We start from the raw sequence: 20,028 nt of genomic DNA on the forward strand, positions 1-20,028 counted from the left end.
CAAAAGTAGCCACAGATGATAGGTACACAAGTGGATGTGGCTGTGTTCCAGTATTATTTTACAGACACCGAAATTTGAATTTCAGAGATTTCACGTGTCACGAAATAGTCTTCTCTTTTGAACTTTTTCTATCTTTTAAAAATGTGAAGACTGTTATGAGTTCGCTAGTGGAGCTGGGCAACAGCAAAGGGCAGGTCTCGGTTTGCCCAGTTGCACTATATAAGGAATTGGTTAGCATTTCAATTTTGGGAGTAAGATCCCAGAGCAAGTCCTTCAAGGAGCCACGCCCCTCGCGGCATTATCAAGCCCCGCCCCCTCTGGGCGGAGCCTGCGCGTGCGCCGCCGGCCCTGGAGCGGGGGCGGGGCGGGCCGCGGCTCCGACTTCCAACATGGCGCACGCTGGCGGCGGCAGCGGCGGTGGCGGCGGCGGTGGCAGCGGCGGTGGCCCCGCGGGCCGGGGGTTGAGCGGCGCCCGCTGGGGTCGCTCGGGCTCCGCGGGCCACGAGAAACTGCCGGTGCACGTGAGTGCTGCCCCCACTCTCCCTCGGGAACCCTGTCGTCTGGCCCCGGGGCCGATGCCCCTCGCCCGGGCCCCGCCCGGCCCCGCCTCGGCCTCCACTCCGCACCGCCCCGGACCCCCGACCCCTGACCCCTTACCTCAGCTCCTCGGAGGCTCGGCCCGTTCCCCTCCCCGCCAGGGACTCTTGTCCTCCGTCCCCTCCTCCGCCGACCCCCGCCCATCAGGACCCTCCCCCTCCCCGCAGGTGGAGGACGCCCTTACCTACCTGGACCAGGTGAAGATCCGCTTCGGCAGCGACCCTGCCACCTACAACGGCTTCCTGGAGATCATGAAGGAGTTCAAAAGCCAGAGGTACCCGCGGGACCCCTCCTCACCCCGGGGGGGCCACCCTGGGCCGCGATCCGGCAGAGCGGAGTGGGAACCCACCATCCCGGCTGCTTCTCCGCCCCAGTCGGGTGACCTTGCGCAGGTCGTGGAACCTCTCAGAGCCTCAGTTCTTTCTGAAAAACGGGAGTGGAGAGTAGCCCCCTGTGGAGCTGTTGTGGGGATTCCTGGAAGGAGAGCAGGGATGGGGTGAGGAGAGAGCAAGAGAGAGAAGTCTGCAAGCAAGAGAGTCTGGTTCTGTCTTTACTCAAAATGATTTTAAAGGAATTTTGTTCACCAAGGATCTTCTAAAATTAATTTTAATTTTTTTAAGCACTACACCACAATGTTATTTGTCTTGAGTATTGAGTGTTTTGGCGCTCTCTCCCCCTTAAATCTTGTCAGCAAGGTGAGTGCCTCACCCAGTGGCACCCTAGTGCCCGGCCTGTTGGACAGTAATGCGCATAAAATGCTCTGTAAGGGGCCTGGCACATAGAAGGGGTTTAAAACACATTGGCTGATTTTGTAGGCACACAGGAGGGTTAGAACTAGGTGGGGGACCAGGAGATCATGCCATCCTCTGACAGGAGGCTTACTTAGGCTTAGAGTGGGCCAGCTGCTTGCCCAGACCAATCTTAGGGGCAGTCAGGACTAGAACATGGGCACTCTGACTCTTAGATTCTCAGTGGTCACATCCCCAACCAGGCTGCTTCCCCCGCTCTGAGGAAACATGGCAGGGCTGGCCGCTTTCCTTCCAGGAGAGACAAGCTAAAGCCTTGAGAGGTGTCCCCCCTACAGCCATAAGAGAGACCACTGGCATTGTTGTGCAACCTCTGCTTGCAGGGCCTTTGGTATTTATGCCTTGCTGTCACTTGCTGGGATTAACGCCTGTGTCATAGTTCATCACCTTGCTTAGAGGCCCTCCTGCCACTACTTGGAGTCCTGGACTTTCCCTTGGTCTCTTGGCATTTTCAGAACTGAGTGTGTGTGTGCTTGGAGTGTTTGGGGGAGATGTGTCATGCAAATGTCCTGTGGTTCTCGCTAGGAAGGCACAGGGAGCCCGAGCTTGGCAGCTGTGGAAGTAAATGACACACTGGCTGAATCACACTGGTCACGTTGCAGGGTGCTTTGTTGTCCTTCAAGAAGCTCATTAGGTGGCACTGTCAAGCGAGTTGGGAGTAGATTTGGCTTTCCATGTGCTCCCCAGGACACTTCTGCCCACTCTCCCTCTTTTTTCTTCCAGCATCGATACACCTGGAGTCATCCGACGTGTGTCGCAGCTCTTCCACGAACACCCTGACCTCATTGTTGGATTCAACGCTTTCCTTCCCCTCGGGTACAGAATAGACATTCCCAAGAACGGCAAGTTAAACATACAGTCGCCTCTGTCTAGCCAGGTATGCCGCTGTGGTGGTCTGAGGGATGTGGTCCTGACACTTCAGCCCTGGTACTCAGTTACCTAGCTCAGGCAGCCCGTCTTGTGTCTTACTGCCGGAAAGGCAGCAAAGATCCAATCTTTGTCCAGACACAGTGCTCGCTTCTAATGCAGATCAAAATAGATCAGAGTCCCTACCCAGCCACCTGTTTACCCCACACCAGTCCCTTTGGAGGATTCAGATCAAGAGTGGATGTGGTTGTTTGTGTCTGGGGGGCATTGTCCTAACAGTTCTATGTCCTGTCAAAATAACCACCCACCGTCACCAGGCTCTTACCCAGATGCTCTCCCTGTGAGCGCGCTAGGCAAGCCGCACTTGGACTCGGGCGTGGGGTCTCTCTGATCATCCCAGGTACCAGCCACACAATAAAGCAGTTGAGACGCATGTGAGAATAGCCATTTTGTCGTTGCTGGGCCGCATTTCGTTGCCAGCAGGGTCTTTGGCTCAGCTTCGGCTTGTGGCTTTGGTTCCTTCTGTCTCAGGTGGCAGCTTGCTGCTTCCTCTGTCCCTGCAGTCCCTTCTTGCCCAAGCCCACCAGACCCCCTGAGAACACAGAAGTCTGTGTGAGCTTTACTCTTACAAAGTAGCCACTGCCTTTCCTCTCCCTTGGCCCCGTTGCCGTAATGCTGTTGGAGGTGGGGCGGCTATCCAGTGCGCCTGGAGATGTGTACAGCATCCCTGACTCCACCCACAAGGCCCTGGCCCTGTGATGACAGCGGGATGCATCCCCAGGCATTGCCAGATGACTCCTGGGAACCACATCGCCCCCATCGAGAGCCCCTGGTCTCCGTGAACCAGCTTTTCCAGCCTCTTCTGTCTCTGCTCCAGGGCTTTGGGTATTAGCGGGGAATGTTAAAAAAGCCTACCCCAGGAAGCGTTCTGTCCATTTGGCCTCTGATGAAGGAGATAGCAGTTTCCTATCAATGCAGGAGTCAGACTTGGAAGGAGAATGGCCAGAGGCAGTGTGACCGTGACCGCCCTCTCTCTGCATGTAAATTCTGCCTTCTCTCTATGCAAGGCAAGCTCCGCCACCAGCATGTTGCCTCATTAAAGCCAAGGAGAGCATCACGGTTTTGAAAAGGAAATCGGAAGCTCGTGGCTGCTGACCTCCAAAGAGCTGCTTCCATTTCGCATTTACAAGTGGAGTGCCACGATCCAGATGTAGGGCTCATTGCTCCAGAAGATCAGCAGCCTTAGCGGGGTTCACCGGCAGAACCGGGGCGACTGGGAAGAAGAGCAGGCTCTTTGGCAGCGGTGCGCAGGGCTGCGCTTGGACGAGTCGAGTCTGTACACAGGTGGGTCATGACCATCGCTCCCTAAGAAAGAGCTGAAGTCGGAGACCTCACTTGTGGAAATTGCCTTGCTCGGTCCCCAGCTGTTGGAGTAACTCAGCTTGCGGGGCTGGATCTCAACGCAAACTGCTCCGAGGTCTCGTTTTGCGGTCAGTAGCCACAAGGCTCCTGCTGTTGTGCTCACTCCGTGGAGACGTGCTGCGGACACAGTGAGACGGGACCAGCCCTGTGGTCTTGCCAAAGCCCCGAAGCCACGACGTCTAGGGCCCCTGTTTCCTGCTGCCACTCCATTTCTGCCCACATGAGTTGACCTGCTGGTTTTCCTGCCCTGTTTTCAGCCCTCCTTCCTGCCAGGCATAGAGGAGATGGCCTGGAGTCCTTGGAGAGGCCACAGTAGCCCGAGAACTTCTTAGGGCTCCCTACGTGCCACGCCCCAGTGACTTGTTTTGTTTTGTTTTACTGGTTTTTCTAGCTTCTGTGTTTCGATGTACACCTTCGATGTTTTTTGTTTTTTTTTTTTTTCATTTCTCATGTCCTCGTGAGTCCTATCAACTCCAGGCAAGGAGGGAGTAGCTCTGAGGTGCAGAGGAAGAGAAGTCAGGGGAGTCCCCGGCTATGGGGAGCCCTTGGTGCAGGTTTCTCAGCGTTGCCCCTGTTGCCCTTGGGACCAGATTGTTCTTTCCTGGAGCAGGCTGTCCTGTGCCCTGTATGGGGCTGAGCAGCAACCCCGGCCTCTGCCCCCCACCGTGTGTCAACCTAGAAGTGTCTCCACACAACGCTAAGTGCCCACTGCGGGACAGAATCAGCCTCACTGAGAACACAAGTCTAAGAGGAAGACAGACAGACATGTGCCATGATGTGGGGCGTGTGCCCCCAGGAAGGCCAGGGCTGCATGGTGGGAAGAATGTCCCCTTGCTGGGGCTACAGCCTGCTGAGTCAGCATCTTCTCAGAGCTGGTCAGCGGGCCTCAGTTGTAATGTCACTCCCCAGAGACCCCTCTGCTCCCACCCCCGGCCATTCCCATGTCACCCAGTTTTGTATATTGTAAAATGGCAAAGCTAGGGTTTGAAATTCAAAACCTGCTGTGTCTTGATCTGGCTTGCCTGACTGAGTCCAGATCAGGCAGGACCCTTGTCTGGCTGCTTCACAGCCGTGTCCCTCTTCCGGGCGGTGTGGGGCAAGTGTTGGAGGAGCAAGACACAGCATGTCGGTGGCAAGGTGACGACTCTCAGCCCCGGGGTTCCGTTCAGAGCCACCCTGCCTCCTGGGAGCCCGCCCCCTCAGGGTCAGCTGCAGCAGCAGCCAGCTTGAACACAGGTAAAGGTTAAACCCTTAGCTCATCTGATGAGTGACCCCTTTACATTCAGAGGCTGGCCTGCCATGGGGAGGGTCATCTGGAAGTTCAGTGAGTCCCTGTTGGGTCGCCTCTTGTATTTGTGTCTTAGTCCCTCACGGAGCAGGTGTCAACCACCTCTTCTGCTTCAGGCGGGGTTTATCCAGAGTCCCTGCTCTTGGGCATGCGCACATCAAAGCAGGGACCCTCAAGATACAGGTAGACGTGGGGCGCCTGGGTGGCTCAGTGGGTTAAAGCCTCTGCCTTCGGCTCGGGTCATGATCCCAGGGTCCTGGGATCAAGCCCCACATCAGGCTCTCTGCTCAGCAGGGAGCCTGCTTCCTCTCTCTCTCTGCCTGCCTCTCTGCCTACTTGTGATGTCTGTCTGTCAAAAAAAAAAAAAAAAAAGATACAGGTAGACAGACGAGAGATACATAAGGGACTTTAGTGAGTGAAAGGGGGCAGGGCTTGAGGGGCTGAGGGCAGAGGCCCTGCCTGTGTCTTGGGGCAGGGTTTTCCCAGGCCGGGTCTGAAGGCCTGAGGTGATGAGTGAGTGCTTGAGAAACAGCCAGGGAGCCTGTGAGGTTGGGGGGGTGGTGCAGGGGTGAGTGTAGGGGGGGGAGTCAGGAGCAAGGGGAGCCCGTGGAGAGTTCCAGAAAGGCTACTCTGGCTGGGGTGCCAGAAGTGGACTGGGGGCAAGAGAGGATCTGGGGGCCAGGGAGGTGTCCCTGGTGATCCAGGCAGTGGGCAGCAATGTGGCCCCGGGGACGGGGAGTCCGTGAGGGTGGGAAGTGCAGGGAGATTCCAGGATGCCTCAGCCTCTGGGTGAAAGTGGCAGCACCTGCTGGGGTGAGGGAGGCCTGGGAGCAGTGGGGGCGCGGCAGGGAAGCTGCTCTGCGTTTGGAATGTGCTCTCTGATGAGGGGTCTCACATGCATCCAGGTGGGGCTGCAGCCACTCAGAGGGTGGTCTGTGCAGGGTTGCTCCCTGGTGTCTAATAGGACTACACCAGACTATGCCTGAATGAAGCCACTCCCGGCAGGCACGGATGAGAAAAATCTGGATTATTCTGGAAGGTTTAGAGCAGGGTTTGGCCCAGGAGCCAAAGCCAGCTTATATTTGTATGGAGAGTGGTTTTTACATATTCCAGAGATTATATTAAAAATGTTTTTAAATTGTGATAAGATTCATGGTAACATAAATTCATTTTTTGTAACTGAAGTATATAATTCGGCGGGTTTGCGCATACTTACGTTATCTTAAAACCATCCCCCGCTCAATCCCCGAACATTTTTATCACCCCGGAAAGAAACTGTATCTCACAGTTCTCCTCTCCCACCAGCCCCTGGCAACCACTAATCCACTTTGTCTCTGCAGACTTGCCTGTTCTGGACATTTCGTTTCAGTGGAATTGTATGTAACTTCTTGTGTCTGGGTTCCTCCGCTCAGCATCGCGGTGTCAAGGTTCACCCTCACTGTAGCCTGTGTCCGAGCTACGTTCCTTTCTGTAGTTGAAGAATTTTCCATCGTAGCGATGCTGCACATGGGTTTATCCGTTCCCGGTAGCCGTTTGAGTCGTTTGCACGGCTGTTGGCGATTCTTGGGTTCATACCTGAAAGCGGAGTTGCCGGGTCACGTGGTAACTATGTTTAACTTACGGAGGAACCGCCAGGCTGCTGGCCAGAGCAGCTGCCCCATTACCGTTGGGTCCTCGTTGCCAAGCCCTGGCCGTGCGGAGGCTTCTCCATCTTGTCCCCGCGCCTTGGTCCAGGGTGTGGGAAAGGGGTACGCGGAGCTTGAAAATGCTCCCCGAGGAGGGGTGGGGAGCTCCAACGAGCTCTCAGCCTCCTCTGAAGCAAATCTCCACCCCAGGGCTGCTCCCTCTCGCACCTCTCCCTGGCTCCTTCTAGCTCCTTCTGCTGCCAGGCCAGCACACCTGGAAGGAATGTGGTAATCAGCAAGATAGTCCCCAGAGGGCCTTAGGATGTATCCCACTGCCAGGGAGAGGTGCTGTTTAGAGTTGTAGCTGGTGTGGGTCTTTTGTGTTTCTGCTTGTCTTGCCTCAGATTTTTCTAGAACGTCTCAGTACCCACAGTTCAGGCTGAATTGTGTCCTCTCACCAGCCACCACCCCCAATCCCAATTCATATGTTGAAGTCCTAACCTTCAGTACTCAGAATGTGATTGTTTTTGGAGACCTTCACAGCGGTCGTTAAGGTAAAAAGAGCCCCTTAGGGTGTCCCCTGATCCAGTCCGACTGGTGTCCTTATAAGAAGAGGACATTTGGACACATGGACCGACCCAACCTTCCAACAGAGGGACAACCGTGTGAGGACACAGAAGATGGCTGCGCACAAGCCACTCTGCTGAACCTTGATCTTGGACTTCAGCCTCCAGGACTGTGAGGAAATACATTTCTGTTGTGTAAGCTGCCCAGTCCGTGGTGTTTCCTTACGGCAGCCTGAGCACAGTAGTACACACCCACCCCGACGAGAGCAAGTGTGCCCAGCGAGTGCGTCTGTCCTCATGACGGCCCTGCTGCTTTGTGCCTGCCCTTCCCCATCCTGCTAGAGCCCTCGGGTCCGAACTTGGTGCCCCGTGCCTTCCGAGCACGGATGGAAGCACCAGGCTGTTTGTTCCTTCATCCGTGCATCTGATGATTCCCAGCAGTGGCTGGGGCCCACTCTGTTCCAAACACTGTTCTGGGCACCTGGGCTATGGCAGCGAACAGTGTGGATATTTGCCATCTGGTCAGGGGTAGACAAGAGGAAAACAAAATATGTGTGTGAGAAGGTGACACGTGCCACAGAGGAAGATGGAGCAAGAAAGGGGCTCGGCGTGCTGGGAGATGGAGGCCATTTTGGTTTGGCACAGATCATTCTGGAAGACTTGCTGAGAAGGTGTCCTCTGACAGACCCCTGGAGCTGTGCTGGAGGTTCCCTGGCCTGCTCCAGAACCAGCCCCTGTGTGCGTGGGACCCGCAGGATACTGGGCGGGGGGGGGCACCCATGACAGCCTAGTTGTGGTTTGCAGGGAGTCATTAGAACCACACATGAAGTTGTAGTTTAGAAACACCCCCTCCTTCAGGGAGGGTGGGGTCTGTCCCACGCCAGATCAGAGTTCGGGGTGTCTAGGAGAGAGACGTGTGTGTCTGTTTTCTCTTTGTGTGGCTAGAAAAGACTGCCGAGGGAGGGCAAGCATGATGACCAGTCAGGGCCTGTCTCTTCTCTCAGATGACTACCCCTGATTTAGCACTGCGAGTCCCATGGTCCTAGACAACCTGGGCGGTGGTGGCCCTACTCACCTCCAGGGTCCCCACTTGCCCAGCACAGCTGACAGCAGGAGGTGTGGAAAGCTGCTTTTATCCGCAGCCCCAAACTCCACTCCAGGGGGATTAAACAATCCACTTGCCGTGTATTTCTACCGCATGCTCATTTTTCAAGGTGTTGGGTGTCATTTGAACTAAATGGTCTTGGATCAGATGGCGGTGGGCTGGTGAGACTCACCCAGGACAGTGCAGACGCACAGTGTGGTGAGGGGGGCGTTATCTGCCCGTGTGTGTGTGAGACCACCTCCCCCAACTTCCCTCCCTCCAGGCCCCCACAAGGAATGTTCTCCTGCATCTCATTATAAACCTTGGCTCTCTGCTGGGTGCCGCTTGCTCCCAGACGGACCAAGGCTCTGTCCAGCGTTTCTCACATCTGTTCTCGGGGTCAGAACTGCCAGTAACTCGCTGTCGTGCTGTTGTCAGGAGAATTCGCACAACCACAATGACTGTGCGGAGAACTTCAAGCCGCAGATGCTGTATAAGGAGGACAAGCCCCAGGTGCCCTTGGAGTCGGATTCCGTGGAGTTCAACAACGCCATCAGCTACGTGAACAAGATTAAGACCCGTTTTCTAGACCACCCAGAGATCTATAGGTCATTCCTGGAGATACTGCACACTTACCAGGTAAGAGGCCCATGTGACCCTGGCCGGGTGCCAGTGGCACCAGCCCACTTTCAGGGTGCGTCAGGGGCATTCACATTTTCTGGTCTGAATTCATGAAATCCTGTATAATTCCGATGCATTTTTTATTTAGTCTGTTTGTTTTTTCTTTACTGTGATAAATTGTACATGACCTAAAACTTACATTTTAACCCTTTTTAAGTGTCCCATTCCGTGGTATTAAGTACTTTCACGTTGTGCAGCCTTCCCCACCATCCACCCCCAAAACTTGTTCATCGTGCAAAACCAAGACTCCACCCCATGAGACAGTAGCTCCCCCAGCCCCTGGCACCCACCATCCCACTTCCCGTCTCTCTGAATTTGACAACTCGAGGGACCTCCTATAAGTGGAATCATACAGTACTTGTCTCTTTGTGTCTGGATTCTTTCATTCACTGTGATGTCCTCAGGGTTCATCCATGCCGTATCCTGGGCCAGAATGTCCGTCCTTTTTAAGGCTGGAGAACATTCTGTGGCATGGATATACCACGTGTGTTTATCTGTTCCTCCACGGGTGGGCACCAGGGTTGCTCCCGTGATTTTGGCTCTTGGAAATAATGCTGCTGTGAACACGGGTATCCAGATACCTGTTGGAGTTCGGTTTTGTCAGGATTTTAATTTGCTCCGTGAGGCACCCCTACGTCCCAGGAAGTACTAGGAAACGCAGGGTACAGGGATTTAAAAAGAACCTGAGAAGATGGTCTTCTCTGTAAGATGGCTTCGCCAGTGTTTTGACAACACAGCAGCCCTCTGTTGATGCTGATTACAAGTGGATTACAAGTGGGATCCTTGCCAGGCAGTGGGGCAGCAAAGATGAATGGTTGCTGCTTCGTTCAGTCTGGAGGTGGAAGAGACTTAGAGATGGTTGGGGTGGGAGAAAAGGGAAGCGTGTAGAAGTCTGTCCAGATTGCCAACCCTGACTAGGGACTGCAGGGTGTCAGGAAGGGCAGCTTTGGCTTAAATCCCAAGAAATCAGGCAGAGCCATCAGGCAGATGAGTATAGACAAAGGGTGGACTTTCTCAGTGCTGGGAACATCCTGTGCAAAGTCCTAGGGGTCAGAGTAGACAGCCAGCTTCAGGGGACCTGAGGAAGGGGAGGGCAATATTAAGGGCCCTTGATGGGTCGTCTCATTCCCTTTACAGCCATGGAGTGGGAAGCCCGAGCTGTGTGCTCGATCCCCAGCTCCACCGCCTCGTGTTCTGTCACATTCTTGGGTGTGAAGCTGACAGGGACTTCTAAAGTTGACAGGGACTTCCATCCTGAGTTTTCCTGCCCTCCTGACCCGGGTCCCCTTTGGTCCTCATCTTGGTGCTTTAAGCTCTGGATTAGGCCATCTTCCTTCAACTTTAGAGGTCTTTCTGACTCTGGGTGGACAGGTCCCTTTTCCCAGTACTCCCTTTCCTTCCCCCGTCACCCTGTTTCTTTGAAGGCCCACCACCAGCTCCACACTCCCTGCGCCCTGTCCGCAAAAAAGGGCCTTCTTTGCCCTTGTGCTGACCTTGTACTTCCCCAGCCTCTGTTTGAGGACATGCAAGGACTGAGGCCGGACCATTCCATGACTATGCCCCTGCCATCATCCCTTCTGTACTCCCTTGTAAGCCCCATCCCTGGCCAGGGCTCAGGCTGTGTTGTGGGGTGGGACGAGGACAGAAGCATGCAGGGCACCCCAAGCTGTTAGCAGGATGGTGGACTGGGTTCCTTTCTCCTAGTGATAGCAGGCATGGGCTCTGCCAGCCCGTTCTTTGTTTCGTGAGTCGTCCCTCGGTCTCCTCCACAGTGGGATGCCTGAATGTCAACAGCCTGGGGTGCCTCCATCCTTGGCTAACTACTCATTTTCCCTTTCCTGAATTGGCAGAAGGAGCAGCTGAGCACGAAGGGGCGGCCTTTCCGAGGCATGTCCGAAGAGGAAGTGTTTACCGAGGTAGCCAACCTCTTCCGGGGCCAGGAGGACCTGCTGTCCGAGTTTGGACAGTTCCTGCCTGAAGCCAAGCGGTCCCTGGTAAGTACAGAGGGCCCACCCTGGCCCGAGGGCCACCTTCCTCTCAGCTGGGACCCTGTTTCTCAGTGCGGCCCCGAAGACCAGGCTGGGCTTATTTGTGCCCGGGACATGCTGGCTTCCCCAGAAGCCACACAGCATGCAGACACCCCTAGGCCCCCGTGCAGGCTCACCTCCACATCCTGTTGGAGCAGATCCTGAGGGGGGGCTCCTCTTTCAGGTGGTGTCCGGGGGGGTGAGGGCCAGCTGGGAGGAGACCTGTCTGTAACCAGTGCCCTGTGGGAACGTGCCTGTCGGGCAGTGTGAGACTTGCCAGTGACCGCAGGGTTGGGGGTGGAGGGCAGAGAGGGTGAGGAGGGGTCTGGGGTAGGGGGTCGAGGGTGCAGGCTGCATCATCAGCCTCGTGCCCCCCCACCATCATGACCTGAGGCCTGCTGGGTTGTGCTTTCCATATCCTTTCCATTGTATTTTCTCCATAAGGCTTTCTTAGAAATTGAAGCAAAATTCACATAACATGAAACACGCCACGAAAGGATACAGTTCAGCGGCATTTGGTACATTCACAGTGTTGTGCAGCCAGCACTTCTGTCTAGTTCCAGACCATTTTCATCACCGCAAAGGAGACCCTGTCCCAGGGAGCAGTCACTCCCCATTCCTCCTCCCCTAGCCCCTGGCAGCCACGAGTCTGCACCTGTTCTGCACAGGTCAGACACGGGGGATCCTACACCATGTGGCCTTAGCATCTGGCCTTCACTCAGCGGGCTGTTGGAGGGTTCACCCGCGGCGCGGCGTTCTTCGGTATCACGTTCCTTTTCACTGCCGAGTCCTCCTCCGTTGTGCAGATGGACCACAATTTGCATATCCCGCCATCAGTTCCCGGACATTTGGGTGGTTTCTTCTTGGTGGTTGTGGGTGAGGCTGCTGTGAATGTTCGTGCGGGAGGGTGTGCTGGAGTCCGCGTTTTCAGGTCTTTGGAGTCTGTACCTAGGAGCGGAATTGCCGAGTCAACGGGTGACTGTGTTTCACGTGTTGAGGAAGTGCCGGACTGTTTCACAGCAGCTACGCCATCTTCTGTTCTCACCAGCAGGGTGCTCCGCAGTGTCGCCGACACGGGGTGTTTGGGTCTGTTTTTCAGTTATGGCTGTGTCGTTGCGAAGTTGTATCTCATTGTGGTTTGGATTTCCGTTTCCCTGACGACTAAGGGTACTGAGCATCTTGTAGGCTTTTTGGCCTTTTGTGTATCTTCTTTGGAGAAATGTCTGTCCTTTGCCCGTTTTTTAGTTTATCTTTTTATTATTAAGCTGTAAGGGTTCTATATATATATATATTCTGGAGACCAGGCTCTTATTAAAAATTTTTCTCCTTTTTGTAGGTTGTCTTTTCACTTCCAGTGTCCTTTAATGTACACAGGCTTTTAGTTCTGATCAAATCCAGTTACCTGTTTTTTCTTTTGTTGCTCATGCTTTTAGTGTCTCAATCTCTGCCAGAGCTGAAGACAGGAAGGTTTCCTCCTGTATTTTTCTCTAAAAGTTTCTATAATTTTAGCTTTCATAGTTAGGTCATTGGTGCATTTTGATTTAATTTTTGTGTGTTTGTGTGGTGTGAGGTAGGGATCCAACTCCATTCTTTCCTGAGGGGAGAGCCAGTCTTCCCAGCACGGTTTATTGAAGCAACTTTTCTGTTCCCGTTGAATGGTCCTCGCACCGTTGTTGAAAACCAGTTGAGCACCATTGTATGGATTTATTTCTGGACTGTTCAGTTCCAACCCATCGACCACCCCCCGCATGTCTCTTCTGAGGGCAGCACCACACTGTCTGGATTACTATAATTTTGTCCTAAGTTCAGAATGAAGAAGCGATTTGAGTTGTGTTCTTTTTCAAGATGATGTTAGCTAGTCAGGGCCCCTCGGAATTCCATATAAACTTGAAGGTCAGCATTACCATTTCTGCAAAAAAAAAGGGAAAAAAGCCATTGGGATTTTGATAGGGATTGCCTTGAATCTTTAGATTGTTTTGGGGAATATTGCCATCTTGATAATGTTAAGTCTTCTGATCCATGAACATGAGGTTTCTTTGCATTTATTTAAATCTTCAATTTCTTTCAGCAACATTTTGTGGTTTTTGATGTACTTGTCTTGCACCTCTTAGGTTAAATTTATCCCAAATATCTTACTCTTTTTTTTTCCTTAATTTCATTTTTGGATTGTGCATCATGAGTGTATACAAATACCACTGATTTTTGTGTGTTTTGCTTCCTGTGACTTTGCTGAGTCTGTTTATCAGCTTTAATAGCCTTTGTATATTCACGAGGATTTTTTTATATGTGTGTTACCATGCCATCTGCTAATAGAGATGGTTTTCTTTCTTTTCCATTATGAATGCCTTTTCGTTCCTTGTCTTGGCCTAATTGCTGCAGTGGAGCCTTTATTACTGAGCTGAATAGAAGTGGTGAGAGGAGGCATTCTTGTCTTGTTCCTGATCTTAAGGGAAAAGCTTTCCATCTTCCACCTGAGTGTTCTGGGAGCTGTGGGCTTTTCGTAAACACCCCTTTGTCAGATGGAAGAAACACGCTTCTATTCGAGTTTATTGGCTACTCCTTTTCCTCTTTTTGTTCTTCTCTGCTTTGGATGGTGGCTTGGGTCCTGTGCACACGAGCGGTCCTCCCCCACTAACCCCGGCCCAAGTGCATCACTACCACCTCTCCTGGTTCTGCTTCTAAAGGAAGATGCGGTGGGGGGGCAGGGCTGGGGAGCAGCAGGAGAGGCTTGGTGGGTGCGTACAGGGGTCTGGGTTTGGATCATCAAGAATCACTTGGCCTTCCAGTGCCCATGAATGCCACCTCAAAGTCAGGATGCCACCTGGAAATACTTCCTGACTCAAAGTCAGAGAAGCTCTGTGCCTCTCCATAGGGTTGACGTCTCGTCCTGGAGCTGTCGCCTGTCCCTTCACCCTGCCTGGAGTTTTGTATGTCTTCAGGGGCTGGAGGGCTAGGCAGGGCCCCCAGGAGCACACAGCCCAGGCTGAGACACTCACTCCGTGTCCGCAGGCGCTCAGGAGGGCTTGAGCCAACGCCCTCACTCACGTCCCAGGCCTGGTTTCCTTCTCTTTCACATGGGGATGAAGACCTTCCTGCTCTGACTCGGCAAGCCATCATCCTCTAAGCGCTTTTGTGTGCAGCCCAGCACGTGTGCAGTGCTCCAGAAAGAACAGCTGGGAATGTTCAGGAAAAGCAGGCGGAGGATCCAGATGGATTGTCCCCATCCCTTCCCAGTGCCAGTGTTGTCCGCCCCCCCCCCCCGCCCTCCCTGAGTGTCCACCCAAGCGGCAGGGCCTCCCTCTGCTTCCCCAGGACCAGCCAGCCTGCAGGAGGCCCCTGGGGAGTACATGGGGAGGGCTGAGCAAAGCCCTGGTGTGGATTTCCCGACCCCCTCCCCAGGGGGGCAGGGAGCTCACCTCCACCAGAGGTGGCTGCACTTCCAGCTGAGCCTAACTCCTCATGTCCCCACCCTCACTTCCACTCTCAGCCCCCCTCCGCCCCAACCCAGCCCCGAAGCACAGTGTCCCTCCTTGGGCTTGGCCCCCTTTTCCCAAACAATGTCCTGTGCTGTCCTGGCATCACTCCGATTTCTTTTTCTCTTTGCCAGAGAGCCTCCTCGCAGGCTCCAGGGGCACAAAGACGAGGAGCGGAGGACTCTCACTGCCTCCTGCCTGCAATACACCCTTGTGTGGGTTGCGGGCCCTCAGGCCTCCACGTTCCCCAGGAGCTGGAGCTGCACAGCGCCACATGCCGCCTGGCCAACTTGCCCTATCACATGGCGTGTTAGGGGCTTGTCTGACCGTCGTCCCCTTGGATCCACCTCTTACAACCCAGCTGCAGCCTCTGGTGGCGGCTCTTTTCCTGAGCCCAGCCCTCACTGGGGGCAGCATGGGAGATGGGCAGCCCCCCGGGAAGGAAAAGCCCGGCCAAGTTCCAGGCCAGCTTTCCCCTCTCTGGCAGAGATCGGGGGCCAGCAGCGTGTCCTTTCTCCACACCCCAAGGAGGCTGGAGAGCGCAGCCCTGCCTGGACAGGAGGTGGGGTGGGCAGCCGTTGGAGCAAGGGTGCATGGTTGAGGGGCCCTAGCAGGTCACCTCCCCGAGCCTCAGTTCCTCCTCTTGGAAGCGGCCATGACGCTGTCTCCCCCTAAGCCTGCTGGAAGGTTCCTCAGCAGTGGTTGGCCTGGGTAAGGCGGGAGGAGAGCGGAGCACCTTCCACCACAGCTGTGGGGGGCCGTGCACAGCAGACACTCAGGCTGAGGAGCTCTGCGGGGCCTGCTGCAAGGGCAGCCTTACTTAATTCCCTCTGGAGTTACTCCCATCGGTGGTGGCCAGGGTGCCGCAGGGGGGCAGCTGGGGCTGCCTATCCTCTGATTTCTGTGGTGGCTGCGCCCCCTGCTGGACACCCAGCACTTTGCGAGGCTGGACCCCGACAGAACCCGCCCCGGAAGAACAGGCGTCTCCCTCCGAAAAGCTCCCAACGCTCAGTTTCTCACAGTAGTGCCTGTTACCAGTTCAGCAGGGTGCATTGACTGGAGCGTCTTGGACGTTTTAAGCGATTGAATCAATTTTTTAAAAATTATTAAAATCACCCACATAGAATCTTTTATAACTTGAGCTTTATCTTCACTGACCTATATATTAAAATTTGAAGTTCTATTAAAACAGCAGGAAAAAGGGACGTCAGGGGGCTCAGTTGGTTAAGCATCTGCCTTTGGCTCAGGTCATGATCCTGGGGTCCTGGGATGGAGCCCTGCGTCGGGCTCCCTGCTCAGCAGAGACCCTGCTTCTCCTCTGTGTGCAGCTCCCTTTTCTTGTGCTCACCTTTTCTCTCTCTGGCAAATAAGTAAAATCTTAAAAAAAAAAAAAAGTAGGAAAAAGAAACCAAAGATGAAATTTGATACTGTCCTAATTAAACATGACCACTTGGCCTAAGTTGGAGTTGACAAACTTTTTTGTTTTGTAGAGGGCCTGATGGTAAGTGTCTTAGGCTTTGCAGGCCGTTGGATCTCTGTTACAAAGACCTGGCTGCACGGTTATGGTGGGAAAGCCCCTTTGGCTTGTGGGCATGGATGTGTGCCAATAAAACTTTATTTACGATAAAACTTTATTCACCTGGCATGGTGAATATGTCAGCCCCTGCCCAAAGGGTCTTTAAGGGTCCATCTAGCTCACACGTTTACAAATGGGGACATGAAATCATAAAAAGTAAGAACTGTCAGAAGTGACAGGGAAACTGATAATCTGGGAATCCGGGTCTCTCCCTTAATCAACATGGACATCTCAAGAGCCAGAGTCGCCTCACATGCAGACAGGGTCCCAGCCTGTGGCAGGCAGCATTCACTGGGGCCATGGGCTGAGCCCGAGGTGGTTTCACACACCCATACGCACCAAGAGCCAGTACTGAGGGGCCCAGTATCTCTCCAGCACTAATCACCTCCCGTGTTTGTGTTCTTAGTTCACAGGAAATGGGCCATGCGAAATGAACAGCGTCCATAAGAGTGAGCATGAGAAGAACCTGGAACACAGCAAAAAGCGCTCTCGGCCCTCACTCCTCCGTCCGGTGTCTGCACCAGCCAAGGTAACTGTCAGCTGTGCGCATAGATGTCCCCCTCTGTGGACCCCCAGCAGCCTCCCCTCTCTGTAGATGACCTAGGGAGCAGTGTGCAGGAGCTCTAAGTAGCAGGTCCAAGGCATGGGCTGAGTCTGGACCCTGGTCTCATTGAAATGTACCGGCCCTGGGACCTTAGGAGGTCAGCTCACCTCTAAGGTGGCTGTTAACCCATTACACGTGGCTCACAGGATTGTTACGAGGAGCAACATGTTTTCCTGTGGAAATAGGATGTACTGCTAAGTCTGTTTCTTTTCGCCATGGTGATTCTTTCATGGGCAGGCGGCCATGTGCAGTTGTGTAGGTTGGTCACTGCACAAGGAGACCTGTTGAAGGGTGAAAGGGGCTGAGGTCCATCTCCTGTTGCATGCATCACCCATGACGGTGGTTTTTCTTTTCTCTTTTTTTTTTTTTTATAAAGATTTTATTTATTTGACAGACGGAGATCACAAGTAGGGCGAGAGGCAGGCAGAGAGAGAGAGGGAGAAGCAGGCTCCCCGCTGAGCAGAGAGCGCGATGTGGGGCTCGATCCCAGGACCCTGGGATCATGACCCGAGACGAAGGCAGAGGCCTTGACCCACTGAGCCACCCAGGCGCCCAACGGTGGTTTTTCTAATTCCATTTTTTTTTTTTTTTTTTTTTTTTTTTGCATTTACTAGTTGGCTTTCTACTCTGAGGAAGAGCTTTTTCTTCGTCTCCTTTTATTGGGTGACCTACTCTGGGTTGTAATCCATGACTTGTTGTTCATATTGGCATCTAAACTGGCTCAGATTTGGCCAGTGGAACCCCTTTGAGCTGGCTTCTGCGTCCTCTAGACATATGCCCTGCATTGGGAGATGGTTTTGTAGGGTCTTCAGTGCCTCAAGCAAGCAGCCAGGTTCTGGTCTGAGTCCAACTTAGAGACAAAACTCTTCACAGAGATTTAAAACCAAGGTTTCTCTGGGCTCATCTTGTTCTCGTCCTGTTCTTGCCCTTGCTACCACCGTCACAGCCCACCGGACAAAACAGGCAGGGGGAGAGGTTTCTGATCCTGCTTCAAGGGATACTGCTGCCTTCCCCTCCCAACTTTGTGAGGCTCCTGCCTAATACCAAAGCCCTAAACTGCCGAAATTTAGAGCCCGGGTAGTGGGTGGCACGGAGCCTGAGGGGGTGGTCCCTAGATTTCCTCCACAGGGGTCCCGGGCAGACCCCAGCCAGTCCCTCATGATGGTTGCTGTCAGGAGAGCTTAGTGTCAGTGACGCTGTAACTCTTGACAAAGATGCCCGGGGCCTTCACGGCACAAAGTTTCTCTCCACAGAAGAAAATGAAACTCCGAGGTACCAAAGACCTGTCCATTGCTGCTGTGGGGAAGTACGGCACCTTGCAGGAGTTCTCCTTCTTCGACAAGGTGAGCCGTCGAGGCTGGCCTCAACAGCTCGGGTGTGCAGGACGGGAGCCCCTGGGGAGGGACCTGGTAGGCTGGGCAGCAGCTGGGGCAGGCTGGGGACAAGGGGCTGGCACCAGCTCGCACGGTGGGAGGCGGTGCCGGCAGGAGGCAGCAGAGCTTGGGGCCCACGCAGATCTGAAGGCACACATTGGTCTCCCTGAAGCTGTGCGGCTTTTCTAAAGGCCGGGTGGTTGTGGGGCTCCCGCCCGGGGTCAATGGCAGGTCTCACGAGCTGGTCTCACGCACATTCCCTCCAGGCTGTGAGTTGGTTGTCTGGAGACCATTGCCCTGCTGACCGCAGCCCATCACTTGAGAGCACGTGCTTCGGTGACTCCGTGTTCACTTAATGGGGCCTGAGCCAAGTGAGGGCAGGGGGTGGGGAGTGTGGGTGGGGCTGGCCCTCGAGGGCCCCCTCATCCGCTCTCCCCGCAGGTTCGCAGGGTGCTGAAGAGCCAGGAGGTCTACGAGAACTTCCTGCGCTGCATCGCGCTCTTCAATCAGGAGCTCGTGTCTGGCTCCGAGCTCCTCCAGCTCGTCAGCCCGTTTCTGGGGTGAGTGACCCTTCCCGGGGCTTCCACGCAGGTGTGTGTCCGTAAGCTCTGTCTATCCTTCTGTTGCTTGTGGCTTGTGGAAAATGGTAAATGCTTTCTTTGATTTCTGTTTGTAAATTGCTGTGGTGGTAGAGGTCATTCTAGATTGAGCCGCAGTAGAGAAAGAACACAGGTCCTGGGCCCTGTTCTCCCACTGTGGCGGCCCAGATGCTGACGCTTGCAGAGTCCGTCCGTCTTGTCAGGTTTTCCCCTTGCATGCAGCTCCATCCCCTGCAAAGTTCCTATGTCCACCCCAGTGGTCAAGATACGGCTTCAGCAGCACAGGGATGCTTGTGTTGACCGGTAATAGCCACACCCACGTCCGTCCTGCACGCCACCCGGATCTGGGTCCCACACCCCTGGCAAACCCCTGATCTGCGCTCCAGCTCTGAAACTTACACAATGGAAGTGTTCCGTGGGAGGAATTACACCGTACATAACCGTTGCAGACTGGGTTTTCTTCACCCAGCATAATCCTCTAGAAATTCCCCTTGATACGTGCTTTTAAAAATTCTGCCAATCAGAAACTGCCAGGAAGAAGGAAGCGGCCACTCGGCACCCCTGCGGGCCAGAGAGAAGCCGTGGTCACCCAGTCAGCAGCCTGTGCCGTGGGGTGTGAGCAGGTGGACAGACCCCGGGGACTGGGGCGGCTGCTGGGGGCGCAGAGGTTTTCCGGGAGGCGGATGCACGGGCACCATGCGCTCTAAGAACGGAGAGGCCCCAGCACCGCCTCCAGCTCCTCAGTTCTCACATGTTGGACGAGTTTCTTAGACAGTCTTAGTTTTCCTGTCATGAAATGGGGATTTCTAGAGCTACCACATAGTTTCAAAGTGCTGCAAGTGGGCCCTGCACGTAAGACCTTTAAAACAGCATCTGGAACGTGGTGCGTGCACGGTATGTAATGACCGCGTAGGAGCTTTATTCAGCCCTAAAGTCATCCCCGGGACGGGTGCTTCCTGAGCCCTTTACTGTTAATTAAGAAAAGTATTTTAAGTTTTCTTTTTAAATATAAAATAAAGCACAGGCCCAGGAATCCGAATGATGGATGACTTCAATCATTTTTAGGCAGAGCCCCTTGTGCCCACCACCCAAGTCCCACACGGACCTTCGCCACCCCCCGGGAGCCCCTTCCTGTGCCGTCACATCACGCTCCCTCCCCCGTCAAAAGGATCCCTTGGAAGTGAGCACCTCCCCCCACTGAGGATGGCTCAGGTGCTGTCCAGCACAGTGCTCACTCTGGCCGCCTTGTCTGGGTTTGGTTTGGTTTTAGAACATGTCTGTGAGTCTCTCCCTCCCACTTTATTGCCTGCTGTCTCTGTGCTGGCACTCCCCACCCCTGCAGTCCTGTCCTCCATGTCCCTCTGTCTGTCAGGGGGCGGTGGTGTCCACATTCTTTTTGTGGTTCGTTCATGTATTTATATGTTCTCTGCGGGTTGCAAA

General features: G+C 54.2%; 1 protein-coding gene across 2 annotated transcripts in view; it reads left to right on the top strand.

Annotated features, from left to right (window-relative positions):
• Window positions 1-389: 389 nt before the first annotated feature.
• LOC111144064 (SIN3 transcription regulator family member B) overlaps window positions 390-20,028 on the top strand; it is a 34,729-nt gene continuing 15,090 nt past the window's right edge. For both annotated transcript variants that reach the window (XM_022498153.1, XM_022498154.1), the window contains exons 1-8: window positions 390-521; window positions 765-871; window positions 2,127-2,280; window positions 8,694-8,894; window positions 10,787-10,930; window positions 16,419-16,541; window positions 17,870-17,959; window positions 18,431-18,549. In XM_022498153.1, coding sequence (XP_022353861.1) covers window positions 390-521; window positions 765-871; window positions 2,127-2,280; window positions 8,694-8,894; window positions 10,787-10,930; window positions 16,419-16,541; window positions 17,870-17,959; window positions 18,431-18,549 — 1,070 coding nt within the window. The remainder of the gene's footprint in view (window positions 522-764; window positions 872-2,126; window positions 2,281-8,693; window positions 8,895-10,786; window positions 10,931-16,418; window positions 16,542-17,869; window positions 17,960-18,430; window positions 18,550-20,028) is intronic.

The sequence above is a fragment of the Enhydra lutris genome, unplaced genomic scaffold, assembly GCF_002288905.1.
Source record: "Enhydra lutris kenyoni isolate GAN:26980312 unplaced genomic scaffold, ASM228890v2 scaffoldscaffold10, whole genome shotgun sequence".
Taxonomy (NCBI): domain Eukaryota; kingdom Metazoa; phylum Chordata; class Mammalia; order Carnivora; family Mustelidae; genus Enhydra; species Enhydra lutris.